At 69.8% G+C, this 19341-nt stretch overlaps 5 protein-coding genes across 6 annotated transcripts; 2 read left to right on the forward strand and 3 right to left on the reverse strand.

Moving 5' to 3' along the window:
- Positions 1-212: 212 nt before the first annotated feature.
- AGFG2 (ArfGAP with FG repeats 2) lies at positions 213-3796 on the reverse strand. Of its 2 annotated transcripts, XM_064437648.1 has the most exons (12): positions 3502-3795; positions 2788-2881; positions 2567-2682; positions 2373-2469; positions 2153-2285; positions 1795-1908; positions 1187-1250; positions 1042-1094; positions 875-952; positions 725-784; positions 585-637; positions 213-471 (listed from the first exon to the last, which is right to left on the reverse strand). In XM_064437648.1, the coding sequence occupies exons 1-12, from the start codon at positions 3738-3740 to the stop codon at positions 409-411; spliced, it is 1164 nt and encodes a 387-aa protein (XP_064293718.1). In that variant the 5' UTR covers positions 3741-3795; the 3' UTR covers positions 213-408. The 2 variants fall into 2 exon arrangements, with proteins under 2 accessions (XP_064293718.1, XP_064293719.1); XM_064437649.1 differs by lacking the exon at positions 2153-2285 and having other exon boundaries at positions 3502-3796.
- Positions 3797-5578: 1782 nt separating this feature from the next.
- Positions 5579-7355, reverse strand: LOC135310393 (neuronal tyrosine-phosphorylated phosphoinositide-3-kinase adapter 1-like). Its single transcript, XM_064437656.1, has 3 exons — positions 6707-7355; positions 6478-6624; positions 5579-6043 (listed from the first exon to the last, which is right to left on the reverse strand). Exons 1-3 carry the CDS (start codon positions 7218-7220, stop codon positions 5727-5729), a joined length of 978 nt encoding a protein of 325 aa, XP_064293726.1. The 5' UTR covers positions 7221-7355; the 3' UTR covers positions 5579-5726.
- A 4859-nt stretch (positions 7356-12214) lies between these two features.
- On the forward strand, positions 12215-14285 carry LOC135310398 (TSC22 domain family protein 3-like). The gene is made up of 4 exons (XM_064437662.1): positions 12215-12605; positions 12683-12780; positions 13310-13358; positions 13860-14285. The coding sequence occupies exons 1-4, from the start codon at positions 12456-12458 to the stop codon at positions 14043-14045; spliced, it is 483 nt and encodes a 160-aa protein (XP_064293732.1). The 5' UTR covers positions 12215-12455; the 3' UTR covers positions 14046-14285.
- A 470-nt stretch (positions 14286-14755) lies between these two features.
- Positions 14756-15729, forward strand: LOC135310397 (uncharacterized). Its single transcript, XM_064437661.1, has 4 exons — positions 14756-14857; positions 14962-15187; positions 15284-15396; positions 15497-15729. Exons 1-4 carry the CDS (start codon positions 14783-14785, stop codon positions 15659-15661), a joined length of 579 nt encoding a protein of 192 aa, XP_064293731.1. The 5' UTR covers positions 14756-14782; the 3' UTR covers positions 15662-15729.
- An 889-nt stretch (positions 15730-16618) lies between these two features.
- Positions 16619-18976, reverse strand: LOC135310358 (7SK snRNA methylphosphate capping enzyme-like; the record flags this gene model as incomplete). Its single annotated transcript, XM_064437609.1, has 3 exons — positions 16619-16704; positions 18463-18589; positions 18698-18976. Coding segments are annotated over 3 exons (459 nt in total), but the record flags the coding sequence as incomplete, so codon positions are not given.
- Between the last annotated feature and the right edge of the window lie 365 nt (positions 18977-19341).

The raw sequence follows: 19341 nt of genomic DNA on the forward strand, positions 1-19341 counted from the left end.
AGGGGGGGGCTGTGAAAGTGCTGAGCTCCCCCCAGTGTGAGGGGCTGATGTGGGGGGGCGGGTGTTGGCACTGGGAGGGGGTTATGGGGCACCTGGAGGGGGTGTGGAGGGCACTGGGGCGGGGGGGGTGTTACTGGGGTGCAGGGCTTGGTGGGAGGATTTCAGGGGCCCCGGGGGGGGGGAAGGGGGCAGAGGAAGACACCGAGATTGGAGCAGTTTGTATAGAATATATATTAGATATTGTGATATATCTCTCAAAAAAATAAAACCTGGTTCTGGGCGGGGGGAGGGGCAGGCACCCGGACGCCTGGGTCCCCTCTGCAATCCGGGCTGGGGGCTGGGGGGGCTGGGGTCCGTCCGTCCGTGTGTCTGTCCCCGTTCCCCCCCGCCCCCAGGCGGCGGCGGCGGCTATAGGAAGGGGTTGGTGGTCGGGTGCTTGATGCCGAAGGGGGCCGTCGGGGCCGGGGGCGTCTGGGGGAGGGGGGAAAAGGGGGGCCAGGGGCAAAAAAAAGAGGGTGTTAGGGGCAAAAAGGGGGTTCAGGCCCCCCCATATTGCTGCCCTCCCCCCCCAGCCCCCTCCTCACCACGAAAGGGTTGGTTGAGGCTTTGGCAATGCTGAATCCACCGAAGGGTGAACCTGGGGGGAGTGAAAAGTGGGGTTCAGTGGTGGGGGGAGCACAGGGTACCCCAAAATTTGACACCATCCCCCCAAGCTGCTTCTTACCATCAGCCTGGAAGGGGCTGGGGAACCCCCCAGGACCTGGGGGGGCAGCAAAACCGGCACCTGCAGGGAGTGGGGAGACAGAGGGAATTGGGGGGTCCCCGCCTGCACCCCACTGTGGTCTGGGGTGGCACATGGGGGGTTTTCACTCACCGGCAGCGGGGCCGTTGCTCTGGAAGGGGTTGGTGGAGGGTTGGGGGGCACTGGGGGCCACGAAGGGGTTGGTGTAGCCTGGGGGGGGGGGCACAGCTGTCACCTTGGGGTGCCCCCTCATTGTGGGGGGGTAGCCCCAAGGTGGGGGGGTGTGAACCCCAACTTACCCCCATAGGGCGGCGGGGGCAGCGCCTGGGGGGGCTGCAGGGTCCCGAAGAGGCTGTGGGGGGGAGGGGAGCTGAGCTTTGGGGGTTGGGGGGCAGCTCTTGCCCCCCCACAGTGTGGGGGGTGTAATTATTGGGGGGGAGGTACCTGGCAGAGGCTCCGCCCCCTGAGGGCGGTACAGTGCTGGCCCCGCCCCATGCAGCAGCACCCCCTGTGGGTGGGAGCGAGAGATGTGGCCATGGGGGGACCCCAAACCCCCTCTGGGTTTCCCCCCTCTCCCCCAAAGGTGACAGGGGGGACCCCAAAGCCCCTCCCTTTTAGCAGTGGGGGAGTCCCAGGTGTCCCCAAGTCCTCCCCCGTTTGCCCTAGGGGTACCCCAAGGTGATGGGGGGACCCCCAAACCTCCCCCCTAGTACTTCACAAGGAATGGAGGAACCCCCAAATCCCCTCCCCATCAATTCTGGGGGTCCCAGGCACCCCAAATCCTTCCCCATTATCCCCATAGGTACCCCAGGGCGATGGGGGGGACCCCCAAAACCTTTCCCCAGTACCCCCAGAACGATGGAGTGGACCCCAAATCCCCCCACATCAATCCTGTGGGTCCCAGGCACCCCCCAATCCTTCCCCCATTAGCCCCAGGGGTACCCCAGGGTGATGGGGGGGACCCCCAAACCCACTCCCCAGTACCCCACAAGGAATATGGGGACCCCAACTCCCCTTGCCCCTCCCCATTAAGCGCGGGGGTCGCGGGGTACCTGCGGGTGCGGGCGGGGTGTGGAAGGGGGGCGCAGCCTCCCCAAACGCGGGTGCTCCCGGGCGGGCTCCAAAGGCATCGAAATTGGGGAAGGCAGCGCGGGGTGGGGCCGGGCCTGGGGGGCACAGAGGGGGGTCCTGGGTCACCCCCCAAACCCCCTTCCCCACGCTCTATGGTCAGTGCCCTCCCAGCACGGCCCCTGCGTGGCCGCTCTAGCGCATTACTTCCTTCCCCTGCACCAGCACTCGCTGGTCGGCAGTCCTCCTAGACCCCCTCTATCCCCTTGCTCTATGGTCAGGACCCCCCCTGAGCCCACCCCCCTCCATAATAAGCTCCCCCCCCAGCCCCTCCCAGCTCACCGGGGAAGCCCGGGAAGGCGGCGAAGGCGGGCGCAGGTTGGGGGGCAGCGAAGGGATCCCCCCCGATATCGGCCAATAGGTCGGTGCTGGTTTTCCGGGCGGGCTGGGGTGGGCGGTGGGGGGCTGGGCGGGGCTGGGGGGGGGGTAGGGGCACAGCGGGTGTGAGGGAGCGGCCCCCTCCTCCCGCAGGACCCCCACCCCCACCCCGGCCCCGCGTCACCTGCAGCAGCGTCCCCGCGTCCCCCAGGAGCGGCTGGGTGGGCGCCGGCTCCGCCGCGGCGCTTTGGGGGGGCTTTACTTGCTCCGGCGCCACGTACCTGCCAAGGGGGGGGGGTTTAAATATATTTATTAGGGCGACCCCCACCCTGCGCTGCCCCCCCAAACCGTGTTCCTCCCTCCCCCCAGTCCTCGTACCATCGTTTTTTCTCATATTTCTCCTGCAAAAACTCCTTCACTTTCTGGGGGTCGTGGGAATCGGGGAGCAGCGAGGTTCGGGCGTCGAAGGTGCCGAGCCACACGCGCCGGCAGGCCTTGGGGGGGGACACAGCACACAGACAGACGGACATGGGGACGGCTGGCGGGGGGAGGGAGGGGGTCACCCCCTCCATGCCCCTCCCTGGGTCCCCCCCACTGACCTCGTTGCCGTGGGCCTGCAGGAAAAGCACCTCGGCTTCGGTGAAGGTCGTCATGGAAATGGACTTGACGCGGTGAGGGGGGTTCAAGCCCCGCCTGCGGGGGGGATGTGGGGGGTCAGCACCCTCCCTCCCCCGGGAAACCCCCAAAAAACACACTTTTCCCACAAAAAAACCCTCATTATTAAAGCCCCCACGGACTCCCTGGGGGGAGACACATATATAGGCCACGCCCCTGCCTGGGAAGTCCCGCCCCCAGTAGACACAGCCAATCAGCTCCCTGGCTTGGCTTTCTTGCCTGAGTGGCCCCGCCCACAGCAGCTGACACCACCCTTCCAACCCCACCCCCAAGGTCCTGAAGCAGCTGGCCCCGCCCCACAGCCCTGGCCCCACCCGATGATCCTAGGCACACCCAATCACAGGCCCCCAGAGCACCTGGCCCCGCCCCAACTTTCTAGCCCCATCCCACTGATCTGGCCCCCCCCAGGACTGAGTACCAGGCCCCGCCCCACCATCCTGACCCCGCCCAATCACGGCCCCCGGAGACCTAGCCCCGCCCCCACTCTGGCCCCTCCCACAGGACCCTGAGCACCACTCCCTCCCATCCTGGACCTGCCTAATCACAGGGCCCCAGAAACACCTGACCCCGCCCCACCGCTCTGGCCCCTCCCACCGCTCCCCTCCCACCAGGCCCCGCCCCAGCCCCGCCCCGCTCACAGCGCCCCGGAGCAGCCGGTGCAGACGAGGCTGCCCACGGTGATGTCCACGTAGGTGACGCCGCGCTGGCCGCACTCAAAGCAGAGCCGGTTGGCGGGGGAGGAGCTCACCAACTCCCTCACCCGTCGGCACCAAACCTCGGCTTCCGCATCCCGGGCAGCGCTTCCCTTCCTGGCCCCGGGGCCGCCGCCGGGACCCGCTCCCGCCGCGGGGCCGCCGCCGCTGCCGCCCGCCGCCATCCTCCCTCCCGCACCCGGCAGCAGCGGCGGCGGCGCCGCCGCCTGCGCATGCGCGGAGCACGCCCCGCCCCGCGCAGGCGCGTTGGCCACGGAGCGCAGTGTTGCGTGACTGCGCGTGCGCGCCTCACGCCACGCCCACCGCACGCGCGCTGGCCGCCCATCGGACGGAGGGGAAACTGCGCACGCGCCCCCCCCCCCCCGCAGAAGCCCCACCCCTTAGCGGGCGCAGCGCACGTGCCGGCCGCGCGCCCAGCGCCTTTTCCCGCCTTTCGGCGTTTCCTCACGTAAGTCCTGCCCCTCCCCCGGAGCGCTTCATTTTGGGTCGTTTTTACACAAATCGACTATTTTTTATCTCCCGCCCACCCCATCACGTTGTGTCTCCGGTCCGCCCCCGCCGCGCCGTGAGGAAAAGGGGAGTGTCTGGGGGGGGTCCCGGTCCCCTCATGGGGGGTCTCCCCTCCCCTCCCCCCCCAGTCACCTCAGGCGAGTGCTTCTGGCTGCTTCTCTCTTTAATAGTGCACAGAACCACGTTACAAAAGACCCCCCCCCCCCCCGCTTCCCCCCCCCACCTCCCCAAATTCGGGGCCCCCCCCCCGGACCCCGCGGGGACGAAGGCAATTCTGGTAACGGGGAGGGGGGGGAGGGGGAATGAGGCACAGAGGGGTTGGGGGGGCCCAGGGAAGGGTTTTGGGGGGGCCCTTTGCTCCCCCTCACCCCACCCAATGGTACTCCCCCCCCCCCCAAAAAAAAATCCCAGGGGAGACCCCCGCCTCCCCTCACCCCCCCCCCCCCACATTGAGAGGGAGGGGGCTCCCCCAAACGCCCCCCCCCCCCCAGGCCGCACCGCGGACCCCCCGGAGCTGAACCCCCTCCCCAGACCCTGCTCGACCTTGGATGCACCCCCATAAATACCCCCCCCCGCATCCCCCCCCATAAATACATTTGCAAAGCAGTTACAGCACCCCTCCCTTTTCTGGGGGGGCTGGACCCCCCCCTTAAGGGGGGCTCTACCCCCCTTAAGTAGGGACTTGACCCCCGCCTTATTTGGGGGGCTCTACCCCCCTCTACTGTGCCCCCCCCGTTAACGGGGGGGGGGTGTTACCCCCTTACTGGGGGAGTTCGACCCTCTTTATGGGGGGGCCCTCCCCTTTACCCTGGAGGGGGACCCTTCATCCTCCCCCCTCATTTTAGGGGTGTCCCCCATTTTATATTGGGGGGGGCTTAAACGTACCATAAATACCCCCCCAGTCCTCCCCCAACCCGGCCCAGCCGTGTCGTGCCCCCCCTTAATTTAGGACACCTTCCTTCCCCCCCCCCCAAATTTTGGGATCCCCTCCATTTTGAGGACAACCCACCACCACCAATTTTGAGGACCCTCCCCTCCCTTTTGGGAACCCTCCCTCAATTCTCTAGCCCCTCCCTCTGTTTTGGGTGCCCCCCCCCCCCCCATTTTATGGACCCTCCTTCCATTTTGACGCCCCCTCCCTTTAGTTTTGGGGACATCCCCTCGATTGTGGCGACCCCCCCCCCCCCTCCCAATTTTAGGGATCCTCCTCCACTTTAAGGACCCTCCCTTTAGTTCTGGGGAACCCCCCTTGACTGTGGGGACCCCCCCCCAATTACAGGGACCCCTCCCTCCATTTTGAGGCCCCTCCCTTTAGTTCTGGGGACTGCCCCAATTTTAGGGACCCCTCCCACCTTTTTGAGGACACCCCCCTCCATTCCGAGCCCCCTCCCTCCATCTCATCGCTCCCTCCCTCGACTTCAGGGGACACCCCTCCCCACTTTAAGGGCCCCCCGCCTCAACTTTGGGGACTCCCCCCCAGTTTTAGGTGGGGGGTGGGTATTTTGGGGGGGGGTCACAGAGATGCGCCAGGCACCCCGAGGGGGGGGGGGCGGGGGGGTCAGATGGCGGTGTCCCATAGCACGGCGTGGGGCCGTCGGGCCGGGGGGGTGCCGGGCGGGGGTGGGGGTGGGGGTCTCCCCTCAGGTGCCCCCCCTCTCCAAGCAGGGGGCGCGGGGAGGGGGGGGGAGGCTGTCCTGCTTGCAGAGCACCCCCCCGCGCCCCCCCCGGGCTTTGATTTCGGTGCAGACGCAGCGTTTGCGATCGATCACCTCTTGCAGCTGCCCGTCCCGTGGGCGGGGGGTGGCAGCCGGACCCCCCCCCGACACCCCCCCGATTCCGGGGATCCCCCCTGAGAGGGGGCGGGGAACGGGGGGGCCGCGGGGAAACGGGGGGGCCCCGGCTTGGCGCACCCCCGAGGTGGAGGCCGAGCGGCCCAGGCGGTGCCCCCCAGGGAGGTCTGCGGGGGGTGGGGGTGGGTGTCAGGCAGATGCGGTGGCCCCCCCAGTGTCACCCCCCCCACCCTGCCCCCATGTCCCCCCCCAGGCCTCTGTAACCCCCCTGGTGTCACCCCCCAGTGTCACCCAGGCCCCCCCCAGGGGTCTGTGCCCCCCCAAAGTGTCCCCCCCCATCCCTATGCCGTATATCCCCCTGCCCCCCAGGGCCCCCCCGTGTCCCCCAGGTCTGTGTTCCCCCCATGTCCCCCCAGGTTCTGTCCCCCCCCATGCCTCCAAGCCCCCCCCCCGGGTTCTGTCCCCCCCCCAGTGTCCCCAAAGTACCCCCCAGGTCTCCCCATGCCCCCCCAAGCCCCCCCCAGGTCCCTGTGCCCACCCACCCCCCGCAGTATCCCCGACCCCCCCAGGTCCCTTTGTGCCCCCCCCGCCCCTCCCCCACCTGTGGGTCGCCCGCAGGCGGGGAAGGTCTGGCAGGGGAGGGGCAGCCCCCCCCGCCCCCGCGGCCCCTCCGCTCGCACCGGGATCCCCGAGGGGGGGGGAGCCGCCCCCGCCCCCCCCCGCTCCTCCCGGGGGGGCTCCGGCGCCTCTGTGGGGAGGAGGTCAAAGGTCAGCCCCGCTCGGGGGGCGTGTCCCGCCAAGGTAACCCCGCCCCCCTCATTTAAACTCACTCTCGGGGTCTTTCCCGCGGCGGGGCGGGGCTCCACCCCCTCGGCGTGGGAGGGGCTCGTCCTCGCGGGGAGGGGCGGGGCCTCCCACCACCCCACCCCCACGTAGACTGTCGTAGGCAGGGGGGCGTTTCCCGAGGGGTGGGGCTTCGGCAGCGGGAGGGAGGGGCAAAGGGCCAAGCCCCGCCCCTCCCCGCTCCCGCCCTGACCCTCCCGCCGCCGGGTGGGGGAGGGGGGTGGAGTGGCTGCGGGCGCGGGCGGGGGGGGGCGGCTCGCGGCGGGGGAGGGGCAGGCGCGAGCCCTCGGGAGGGTGGGCCAGGAGGGGGGGGCGGGGGGCCAGGAGGTTGGGGAAGGGGGGAGGGATGGGGGCGGGGCCAGAGAAGGGGGCGGTGGCAGAGAAAGGGGCGTGGCCGTGGAAAGGGGCGTGGCCGTGGAAAGGGGTGTGGCCGTGGAAAGGGGTGTGGCCGTGGAAAGGGGTGTGGCCTCCCCCTTCCCCCGTGGGGAGGGGGCAGCTCATCTCCTCGTAGATGGCTTCGGGTTCCTCGGGGGGAGGAGGGGGGCCACCCCCTGCCCCCCCACCGCTGCCCACCCCTCCCCCCCCCCCGCCGGGCGTCCCCCACCATCTCGATATAGACGGGCTCCTCCCCCTCCCCACCCCCCCGCCCCGCCCCCCCCTCGGCCGTGGAGGGGGGAGGGGGCGGGGGGGGATGGGGCCCAGCCGACAGGCGGGTCTGGGGGCTGCGGGAGGGCTTCGGGGGGGGTGTCTGCCGCACGCAGCCCCCCCGGGGGGTGCCTGGGGGGGAAAGGAGGGTAAGGGCGGCAGCACCCCTCCCTGCCCCGTAGCACCCCATAACCACCCAGTGTGGCACCCCAGAGCCCCATGGCACCCCGAAGCCCCCCGTGCCCCCTCCCTGCCCCACAGCACCCCATAACCTCCCCAGTATGGTGCCCCATAGCACCCCAACCCCAACCCCCTCCCTGACCCATAGTGCCGCATACGCCCGAGTATGGTGCCTCATAGCACCCCAAAACCTTGCATGCCCCCTGCCCCATAGAGCCCCATAACACCCCAGCATGGTGCCCACAGCCCCATGGCACCCCAAAAATCCCTGTACCCCCTCTCTCCCCGTAGCACCCCACAGCCCCATGGCACCCTGAAACTTCTTGTGTCCCCTCCCTGCCCCATAGCACCCCATAACGCCCCCCAGCATGGTACCCCACAGCTCCATGGTTCCCCAAAAACCCCCTTACCCCAGGACACCCCATAAACCTCCAACACCCCACAACCCCATAGCGCCCCACAGACCCCCCATTTCTGCCCCACAGCCACCCACAGCCCCCCCCATAACCCACCGGCACCCCAGACCCACGGCATCCCACAACACCCCCAGCACCACAGCACTCCCATTTCTGCCCAACAGCACCCTATGGCACCCCAAAACCCCCCGTGCCCCCTCTGTGCCCCATAACCCCCCCCAGCGTGGCACCCAACAGCCTCACAGCACCCCTAAACTCCCTTGTACCCCCCTCCCTGCCCCATAGCGCCCCCATAACCCCTCCAGCATGGCAACCCAGAGCCCCACAGCACCCCAAAACCCCCTCGTTGTTGCCCCCCAGCCCCCCCATAACCCACCAGCACCCCACAGAGCCACAGCACCCCCCAGCACCCCCATTTCTGCCCCACAGCACTGCACGACCCCATGACACCCCACATCCCCTCAACATCCCCTTAGCCCCCAAAACATCCCCACATCCTCTCAACACCCCCCAGCCCCCCAAAACACTCCCCCAGCCCCCCAAAGTGCCCCCAACCCCCCAAAAGTGCCCCCCAGTGCCCCCAAAGAGCCCCCAGCCCCCCAAACACCCCACTCACCACCCCGCTTGGCAGGTGGCGCCTCGAGTCCTCGCCCCTCGGGGGGCCCCGCGCGGGGCCCAGGGGGTCGGGGGGGTCCCCCGGTATCGGGGAGCCCCACGGCGTGGCAGGAGAGGGAGCGGGGGGCCATGCCGGGGGCGCAAGGCCGGGGACCCCGCTCTTGGGGGGCTGGCAGCGTCAGGAACCCTACCCGCAGGGGCCGCCGCAAGGATGACCCCTCCCGCGCCTTGGAGGCCCTGGGGGGAAAGGGGGGTGGTCGGGGGGACCCCAAAATATCTGGGGACTCCCAAGCCCCCCACAGACCCCCCCCCAACTTACCCAGGGACCCCCTGTCCCTGACTCTGTGGGGACCCCAACCCACCTAGTGACTCCTCCAAGCCATGCTCTGGGCATAGGGGGGTTCCCCAAAACACTCGGGGGTCCCTCAAACCCCTCAGGGACCCCCCCCCAACCCACAAGGGACCCCCTGCCCCCCACCTTGAGGGGACCCCAGCCCAGCTGGGAACCCCAATGGCATGCTCTGGGCACAGGGGTGACCCCAAAATATTTGGGGTCCCAAGAATCCATCCAGGGACCCCCCCTACACACCTTAGAGGCCCTGGTGGGAACCCCAAAATATCTGGGGACTCCCCCAACCCTCAGGGACCCCCGTCTCCCACCCTGGGGGGGGTCAGTGGGGTGCAGGGGGGATGCCAAAATATCTGGGAACACCCGAACCCACCCAGGGCCCCCCCCAACCCCCCAGAGACCCCTCAAAACCCTAAGGACACCCCCCAAGGACCCCCCATCCCCCATTGTACCACTTGGGGGGGGGTCACTGGGTGCAGGGGGGACCCCAAAATTTCTGGGGACCCCCCAACCAACCCAAGCCCCCCCCCAAACCCCCAGGGACCCCCCTCAAACCCCCAGGGACCCCCCATCCCCTATTGTACCACTTTGAAGGGGTCATTGGGTGCAGGGTGGACCCCAACATTTCTGGTGACCCCCCCAACCCACCCAAGGACCCCCCCCAACACCTCAGGGATACCTCCAAGCCCCCAGGGACCCCCCCATCTCCCATTGTACCCACCCTGGAGGGATCATTGGGTGCAGGGGGGACCCTAAAACATCTGGGGACCCCCCAACCCACCCAGGGCCCCCCCAACCCCCCAGGGACCCCCCAACCCCCATTGTACCACTTTGAAGGGGTCATTGGGTGCAGGGGGGGACCCCAAAATACCTGGCCACCCCCAACCCCCCAGGGACCCCTCAACCCCCCAGGGACCCCCCAACCCCCCAGGGACCCCCCAACCCCCATTGTACCACTTTGAAGGGGTCATTGGGTGCAGGGGGGACCCCAAAATACCTGGCCACCCCTCAACCCCCCAGGGACCCCCCAACCCACCCAGGGCCCCCCCAACCCCCCAGAGACCCCCCAACCCCCCAGGGACGCCTCATCCCCCATTGTACCACTTTGAAGGGGTCATTGGGTGCAGGGGGGACCCCAAAATACCTGGCCACCCCCAACCCCCCAGGGACCCCTCAACCCCCCAGGGACCCCCCAACCCCCCAGGGACGCCTCATCCCCCATTGTACCACTTTGAAGGGGTCATTGGGTGCAGGGGGGACCCCAAAATACCTGGCCACCCCCAACCCCCCAGGGACCCCCCAACCCCCCAGGGACCCCCCAACCCCCATTGTACCACTTTGAAGGGGTCATTGGGTGCAGGGGGGGACCCCAAAATACCTGGCCACCCCTCAACCCCCCAGAGACCCCCCAACCCCCCAGGGACGCCTCATCCCCCATTGTACCACTTTGAAGGGGTCATTGGGTGCAGGGGGGACCCCAAAATACCTGGCCACCCCCAACCCCCCAGGGACCCCTCAACCCCCCAGGGACCCCCCAACCCCCCAGGGACGCCTCATCCCCCATTGTACCACTTTGAAGGGGTCATTGGGTGCAGGGGGGACCCCAAAATACCTGGCCACCCCCAACCCCCCAGGGACCCCCCAACCCCCCAGGGACCCCCCAACCCCCATTGTACCACTTTGAAGGGGTCATTGGGTGCAGGGGGGGACCCCAAAATACCTGGCCACCCCTCAACCCCCCAGGGACCCCCCAACCCCCCAGGGACGCCTCATCCCCCATTGTACCACTTTGAAGGGGTCATTGGGTGCAGGGGGGACCCCAAAATACCTGGCCACCCCCAACCCCCCAGGGACCCCTCAACCCCCCAGGGACCCCCCAACCCCCCAGGGACGCCTCATCCCCCATTGTACCACTTTGAAGGGGTCATTGGGTGCAGGGGGGACCCCAAAATACCTGGCCACCCCCAACCCCCCAGGGACCCCTCAACCCCCCAGGGACCCCCCAACCCCCCAGGGACGCCTCATCCCCCATTGTACCACTTTGAAGGGGTCATTGGGTGCAGGGGGGACCCCAAAATACCTGGCCACCCCCAACCCCCCAGGGACCCCTCAACCCCCCAGGGACCCCCCAACCCCCCAGGGACCCCCCAACCCCCATTGTACCACTTTGAAGGGGTCATTGGGTGCAGGGGGGACCCCAAAATACCTGGCCACCCCTCAACCCCCCAGGGACCCCCGCAGGGGCCCCCCAACCCCCATCATCCCCACCCTGGGGGGCCCCGACCCCCCCCCAAAAGGACCCCCCCACCCCCTTGCCCCTCCATGGCGGGGGTGTTTTGGGGTGCGGGGGGAGGGCGGGGGGGTCTCAGGGGGTTCCCCCCCCCCCCCACACCCACCCCTTGCGTGGCTCCTCCTCGCGGGGGGGCCGCCACTCGGGGCGCCCCTTGCGCTGCAGCAGGCTCATGGCGGCGGCCGCGGGGGGGCGCTCCTCCCCCAGCCGCAGGAAGGCGGCGGCGGCGGCGGCCAGCTCCGACCGCGGGGGGGCGCTCATCCCTGGGGGGGGGTGGGAGCGGGGTGGGGAGGGGGGCGCTCTGCCCACCCCCTCTCTGTGCCCCCCGCCCCCCCCCCCCGTTCCCGCCGTTACCTGTCGCTCCGGCGCCTCTGAGGGGGGAGGGGGGGAGGCCCGGGGAGGGGGGGTGGGGAAGCCTCCACCCAGCCCCCCCCCTCCCCCACCACCGCCGCCACCACCACCGGCGCTCTGGGGCGGGGGGGGAGGGGCTCACGGGGGGCGGCCACCCATGGCGGGGCTCTAGCGGCCTGCGGGGGGGGAGGGGGGGGCGGGAGGGAGGGAGGGGGAGAGGAGATGGGGGGGGGGGTTAACGGGGAGGGGGCCCATCCCCCCCCGTCCGGTAACCCCCTCCCCTCCAGCACCCCCCCACCCCCCCCCCCCATTTCCACGTACCGGCCGCTCCCGCCTCCCGCTCGCGCCGCTCCATGGCGCTGACGCAGCGTCCGGGATGCGCGAGGCGGCGCGGGGAGGGGTGGGGGGGGGGGCGGGAGGGAGCGGGGGGTGGGGGGGCGGGAGAGCGCCACCGCCCCCTAGCGGCGGGGAGGACCCGCGCGCCGCTTTGCCGGGGAGGCGCGGTTTGCGAGCGCGGGGTGGGGGCGTGGCTTGTGCGCGGGGGCGCGGCTTGGGAGCGCGGGGGCGTGGCCCCGCTGAGGGGCGGAACTTCCGCTCGCCGCCGCCGCCTTCCGGCCGCCGTTTCCGCCCCCCGTCCCCAACCCCGCCCGCCCCCCCCCCTCCCCCCCGCCGTTGCCGCCGGTCGCGGCCCCGCCATGCTGCGCCGGCCCCCCCCGCCGCCCCCATGAGCCGCAGCAAAAACGGATCCGCCGTCGCGAGCGCCCGCGGCGGTACCGGGGCGGGGGGAGGGGGCGGCCCCGGCCCTTCCCGATTCCGCCTCGTCCGGTTCCCGGCGCCCGGCGGGGACCTGCGCCGCGGCCGGTGGCTCTGCCGGGACTTCTACGAGCGGGATGCGGTTCCCCGCGGCTGGGGGAGGGTCCCGGCCTCCCTGGGCTCCCCGCCCGCGCCGCCCCTCCCCCCCAGCGCCGACGACACCGCCGCCCCTCCCCCCCCCCCACCAGCCCCGCTCGCTCGGGGCCTTCGTGCAGCTCGTGCAGCAGGTGAGGGGCGGGGCCACGCCCATGGGGCGGGGCCAGGCGGAGCCACGCCCCCGCTGACCTTACCCCTTCCTTTCTAGGCCCTGCCCCCCGGACCCCCCTCGCCCCGCCCCAGGGGCGGGACTGCCGGGCTTAGTGCTTGCCTGGGATTGGCTGGAGAGGACAGCGAGGAGGAGGGGTGAGGCGGGGCCTCCGGGGGGGGTGGGACTTTGGGTTGGGGAAGGCGGGACTTCCTGCTGGGAGGGGGGTTTGGGGGCGGGGCTTATTGCTCGACCACCTTCTGGAGGGTGGGACTTCCTGCCAGGCCCCCTCCCGGGGGCGGGACTTCCTGCTCTAGGCAACGGATGGGGCGGGGCTTCCCATTTGGCACAGGTGGGAGGGGCGGGACTTCCTGTTTCACCAGGTGTTTGGGGCAGGGCTTCCTGTTTTGCACAGGTGGGAGGGGGCGGGACTTCCTGTTTTGCCAGGTGTCAGGGGCGGGGCTTCCTGCTGGGCCTAGGTGGGGGAGGGGTGGGGGTTCCCCCTCCCCCCACCCCGACGCCCCACGGCTCCAAAGGGGAAGGAAACGGGAGGAAGTTGCACGTCTCCCCCTCCCCCACCCTCCCCCACCCCCCCCACGGTGCTTGGGTCCCCCTGGGTGGGTGGGGGGGGTTTCAGTCCCTCCGTCAGTCCGTCCGTCCGTCCAACCCCATCCCACGGCCCCGCAGGGCCGGCAGCGGCGTGACGGCCATCGACAACAAGATCGAGCAGGCCATGGTGAGCCCCTCCCCCACCCCGCCACCACCCTGGATGCCTGGGTTCCCGGGCGGGGGAGGGGTCAGCGTGGGGCGGGGTCCTGGTGGATCGGGGGGAGGGGCCATTTGGGGGGCCCTGGGGACTGTTTGGGGGAGCTGGGGGGGGCTGTGGGTCTCAGATGGGGGCTATGGGGGGTTCTGTGGGACCCACATGGGGTGCTATGGGTCCCACGTGGGGGGCTGCGGGGTGCTGTGGGTGGCTGTGGGTCCCACGTGGTGGGTAGTGGGCCCACATGGGGTGCTGGGGGGGGGCTGTGGGTCCCACCTGGGTGCTGTGGGGGTTCTGGGGAGCACTGGGACCCACATGGGGGGCTGTGGGTCCCACCTGGGGGGGCCGTGGGGTGCTGTGGGTCCCACATGCGGGTCTGTGGGGGCTCTGGGGAGCTGTGGGTCCCACATGGGGGGGGCTGCGTGACTCCTGTGGGTCCCAAGCGAGCCCCCCCCCCCCCCCGCCGCCCCCCAGGACCTGGTGAAGGGCCACGTGCTGCAGGCGGTGCGGGAGGAGGTGGAGCTGCTGCGGGAGCAGATCCGGGAGCTGCGGGAGCGGCGGGCGGCGCTGGAGCGCGAGAACGGGGCGCTGCGGGCCCTCGCCACCCCCCAGCAGCTCGCCCGCCTGCGCCCCCCCCGCCCCCCCGGCCCCCCCACCTGACCCCATCCCCCCCACGGACACACGGACGTCGTGCGATGGGGCGCCCACGTATGGGTCAGGGGTGGGGCTTCTCAGGGGGTGGGGGGGGGGCCCAGACGCCTGGGTCCCCCCTCGCCACAGCGCTGCTGCTTTATTGGGGGGGGGTGGTGTTTGTGCCCCTCCCCCCCCGCCGTGCCCCTCCCCCCTTGCCTCATGCGCTTTTTAAGCATTTTTTAAAATAAAACCGCAGTTTTTGCAGCAGAGGGGGAGGGGCTGTGGGTGATTTGGGGGGGGGAAGGGGGAATTGGGGGTTCATGGGTGATTCGGGGGGGGATTGGGGGGGCTTGATTTGGGGAGGTTGTGTATGATTTAGGGGGGTGGAGTTGATTTGGGGTGGCTCAGTTGATTTTGGGGGGTCTGTGGCCGATTCTGGGGGGGTCGGAGATAATCTGGGGGGTCGGGGATAATTTGGGGGGGTCGTAGTTAATTAAACGGGGACTCAGGACTGAGCGGGGCTCGAACCCGCGGTCCGAAGGGGCGGCGGCGCCGCCATCTTGGGAAGGTCGAGGCCGCCATCTTGGGTATGGTTTGGGCGCCATCTTGGGGACGGCTCGGCCGCCATCTTGGGGAGGGCAGGCGCACGGAGCCGCCATGTTGTGAGGGCCGCGCCGCCATCTTGGGGAGGGCTGCACTCCACGCGCGGGGAAGGGGGGGTGGGGTGTTGGGCGTGGCCGGTGGGCGTGGCCACCGCCGCCGCCATGAGGCCGCCTGAGGCCGCGCCGCCGCCCGGGGGGATCCTGCGGCGGGGGGGGCGCGGGGGGGGGACCCGGCAGGTCGGCGGGGGGGGGACGGACCCCAAAACCGGGGGTGGGGGGGGTGGGGAGGGGCTCACACACATGGGGATCCCCCCCCCTCTAATTCCCGCCCCCTCCCTCAGGTGCGCTTCGAGCTGAGCCCCCCGGTGCATGCTGGGGAGGAGGAGGAGGAGGGGGGGGGCGGGCCCGCGCCCCCCCCGCCGCTGGGGACCCCCACCCTGCACAGCAGCCGAGGGGGGGCGGCGGGGGGGGGACCCCGGGAACCCTTCGACGCCCCCCGGGCGGCCGCCGCCCTCCTGGGCTGCTCCTTCGCCGCGCGCTGCGCCGTGGGGGGGGCGGCGGCCGGAGGTGAGTTGGGGGGGGGATGGGGGGGATGGGGTGTTTCGTTCCACACCCCCACCCCCGTTTTTAACCCAAATCTCCCGTTTTCACCCCGTTTTGCAGCCATGAACGTGCCCCCGGCCCAGCGGCTCTACCGCGGCCTGGTCAGCCTGGCCGTGCCCCCCCCGCCGGGGCCTCGCAGGGGGGTCCCGCCCCCCCCCGCGCCCCCCCCCAAGGTGAGTGTGACCCCCCCACACCCCCCCCCCGGGCCCCCCAGCACCCCCGGGTGCTGATGGGCCCCCCCTTGTGTCTCCCCCTCCCCCCCCCCCCCCGCAGGTTCCCGGGCCCGAAGTGGCGGCGCTGGCGGGGGGGGCGGGGCGGGGGAGCGGGGGGCCCTGGCTGCCCCCCCCCGCCCCCCCCGAGCCCCCCCAGCCCCTCCCCCGCCCCCCCGGAGCCGCCTTCCTCATGTACCGCAAACTGCAGCAGTGGGGCGGGGGCTGAGGGGGGAAGGGGCGACCCCCCCATCACCCCCCGACCCCCCCCCCAAATAAACCCTTGTTTCCAACCGCCGTGTGGGGGGGAGCGTGTGTGTAGGGGGAGGGGATGAATCACGTGGGGTCCCCACCCACTCCCCCCGCCTTTAGCCCTTGGGGTCTCGCGGAGACCCCCACATTTGGGGGGGGGGGGGGGGGCGCCGTGGGTGGCGCCTGCGCTCGGACTACAACTCCCAGCAACCCCCGCGCGCGGCCCCCTCCCCCAACGCGCATGCGCGGGGCCAACGGCTGGCGCCAAAACGTTACCATGGGAACGGGAAGCACCATTGCGCGGGGGGGGGGGGTGAGGAACGCGCACACCCCCCCGCCCCCGCGAATTGGGGGGACAGAAACACCCCCCACCCCCCCGGTATGTACCATTTTGGGGAGGGGGGGGTGGGGCCCACAAGACACCCCCAAACTGGTCGGGGGGTGGTGGAAATGACATCCCCTCCCCCAAGGAGGCATGAGCAGCCCCCCTCACCTCCCCCCTCAAAAAATGGGGTGACAGCCCCCCCCAAGTCACCACTGCCCCCCGAAGTGACCCCCCCCATTCAGGGATGACACCCCCACCCCAAATGAGGTGTTGGCCACCCCAGATGGTCACAGGACACCCCCCCCCCCCCCCCCCCCAAATGAGGTGACCCCCCCCCCCCAGGGTACCACCCCCCAAAAAATAACGACCCCCCACTGACCAATCGCCTCCTTTATTCCCGGGGCCCCCCCGGCCCCCCCTCGGCACAGATCAAACCACGGCAAACAGCCTGGGGGGGGGGTGGGGAGGGGAGAAACACCCCAGAACGGGGGGGGGAGGGGCCACACGCAGCCCCTCCCCCCATTTGGCATCTTGCAGGGGGGAGGGGGAGCGACCCCTCCCCCCCCCCGGCAGCGGTGGGGCCCCCCCACACTTGGGGGGCACAGTGGGGGGGTCTCAGGGGGCGTGCACAGTGGGGGGGTCTCAGGGGGCGTCGCCTCGTCCCTTGTGGAAGAGATAGATGGGCCGCTGGAAGCCTGCGGGGGAGGGGGTGGGTTAGGGGGTGCCCCCCAACTCCACACACACACCCCCCAAATAGGGGGGCTGGGGGCCACACAGTGGGGACCCCCCCATCCTGCCCCACGCCCCCACAGCGGACCCAGGGGCCCCACACCTCACCCCACAATCACCCTCCCCCCTCAAACCCAGCTGCCCCCCCACCCCCCAAGCCCCCTGAAACCCCCCCACATCCATCCCATAAACACCCCCCAAAACCACCCCTCAATGCCTCCCAACTCCCCTAAACCGCCCCAAAATGCCCCAAAACCCAACACCCCCAAATCCCCCCCAAACCACCCCCTAAGCATCCCCAAGTCCCCTAAATGACCCCTGAACCCCACAAGATGCCCCCAAACCCCCAGAAACCCCCCCAAGAACCCCCAAATCCCTCTTAAAGCCCCCAAACCTGCCCCACAAACTACCCCAAAATCACCTCCAAATACCCAAACCCCCAAATTCCTAAAGCCCCCAAAACCCTCCCAAAGGCCCCCAAACCACCCCAAAACCCCCTCCAAACCCCCAACTCCCCCAGATTCCTCCTAAAGCCCCCAAAACCACCCCAAAACCCTCCCAAAGGCCCCCAAAACCCCTCCAAACCCCACAACTTCCTCCCAAAGGCCCCCCAAATTCCTCCTAAAGCCCCCCAAACCACCCCAAAATCCCCTCCAACTCCCCTAAATTCCTCCTAAAGCCCCCCAAACCACCCCAAAATCCCCTCCAACTCCCCAAATTCCTCCTAAAGCCCCCCAAACCAGCCCCAAAATCTCCTCCAACCCCCCCAAATTCCTCATAAAGCCCCCAAACCACCCCAAAATCCCCTCCAACCCCCCCAAACCACCCCAAAATCTCCTCCAACCCCCCCAAATTCCTCATAAAGCCCCCAAACCACCCCAAAATCCCCTCCAACCCCCCCAAATTCCTCCTAAAGCCCCCCAAACCCCCCCAAAATCCCCTCCAACACCCCAAACCACCCCAAAATCCCCTCCAACCCCCCAAATTCCTCCTAAAGCCCCCCAAACCCCCCCAAAATCCCCTCCAACCCCCCAAACCACCCCAAAATCCCCTCCAACCCCCCAAATTCCTCCTAAAGCCCCCCAAACCACCCCAAAATCCCCTCCAACCCCCTCAAAATTCCTCCTAAAGCCCCCCAAACCACCCCAAAATCCCCTCCAACCCCCCCAAATTCCTCCTAAAGCCCCCCAAACCACCCCAAAATCCCCTCCAACCCCCCAAACCACCCCAAAATCCCCTCCAACTCCCCTAAATTCCTCCTAAAGCCCCCCAAACCACCCCAAAATCCCCTCCAACTCCCCTAAATTCCTCCTAAAGCCCCCCAAACCACCCCAAAATCCCCTCCAACTCCCCAAATTCCTCCTAAAGCCCCCCAAACCACCCCAAAATCCCCTCCAACTCCCCAAATTCCTCCTAAAGCCCCCCAAACCACCCCAAAATCCCCTCCAACTCCCCTAAATTCCTCCTAAAGCCCCCCAAACCACCCCAAAATCCCCTCCAACTCCCCAAATTCCTCCTAAAGCCCCCCAAACCAGCCCCAAAACCCTTGCAAAGGCCCCCAAACCACCCCAAATCCACCCCCAAAACCCCCTCCAAAAACCCCGACCCCCCCCAACCCCCTAAACGCTCCCCTAAACCCCCAGAAACCCCTCTAGAAACCGCCAGCCTCGCCCTCAATCCCCCCCAACCCCCCACATTAGGGGTCACACCCCCCTAACCCCCACCTTTGGCGGCGTGCTGGGGGGTCCCCAACAACTCGTAGCTGTCGAAGCCCACTTCGGGGGAGGTGAGGTACGAGGGGAACTGCTCGGGCCGCAGCCGGATCCGCTGGTAGTTCCGGTACGTCGTCTCCTGGGTATATTTTTGGGGGCGGGGGGGGGACGGACACGGACCCCCACGGCGTTAGCCGCCGGCCGCCCCCCCGCCCCAGCGCGGCGCCCCCCACCCCCCGGCGCTCACCGTGAGCCCCTTGCGCTTGCGGTAGGAGGCCCAGGGCTGGGGCTCGAGCAGCAGGAGCCCCCCCGGGCGCAGGTGCCGGTAGACGCGCCGGAAGAGCCGCTTGAGGCCGTCGTCGCCCCAGTTGAGCTGAACCCACTTGGTGAGCGAGAGGCAGAGCACGACGTCGAACTCGGGGCGCTGCGCGGCCACCGCCTCCTCCCGCTCCGGGACGTAGTTCCCCTGCGGGGGGGGGGGGGGGCGCGGGGGGGGCGGGTCAGGGCGGGGGGGCGCCGAGCCGGGGGGGGGGCCCGGGTGGGGGGGGGGCCCGGAGGGGTCAAGGGCGGGAGGGGGGGTCAAGGGGCCGAGTCAGGGGCGGGGGGAGAAGGGGGCCAGGGGGGAGGGGGGGGCCAAGGGGGGTCAAGGGCAGAGGGGGGGGGTCAAGGGGCCAGGTCAGGGGTGAGGGGTGGGGGGAGGGGGGCCCGGGTGGGGGGGGGGCCCGGAGGGGTCAAGGGGCTGAGTCAGGGGCAGGGGAGAGGGGGGCCGGGGGGGTCAAGGGCAGAGAGGGGGGGGTCAAGGGGCCAAGTCAGGGGCAAGGGTTGGGGGAAGGGGGGCCCGGGTGGGGGGGGGGGGCCCGGAGGGGTCAAGGGGCCAAGTCAGGAGCGGGG

This window comes from Phalacrocorax carbo, chromosome 34 (assembly GCF_963921805.1).
Source record: "Phalacrocorax carbo chromosome 34, bPhaCar2.1, whole genome shotgun sequence".
In the NCBI taxonomy this organism is placed as follows: Eukaryota; Metazoa; Chordata; class Aves; order Suliformes; family Phalacrocoracidae; genus Phalacrocorax; species Phalacrocorax carbo.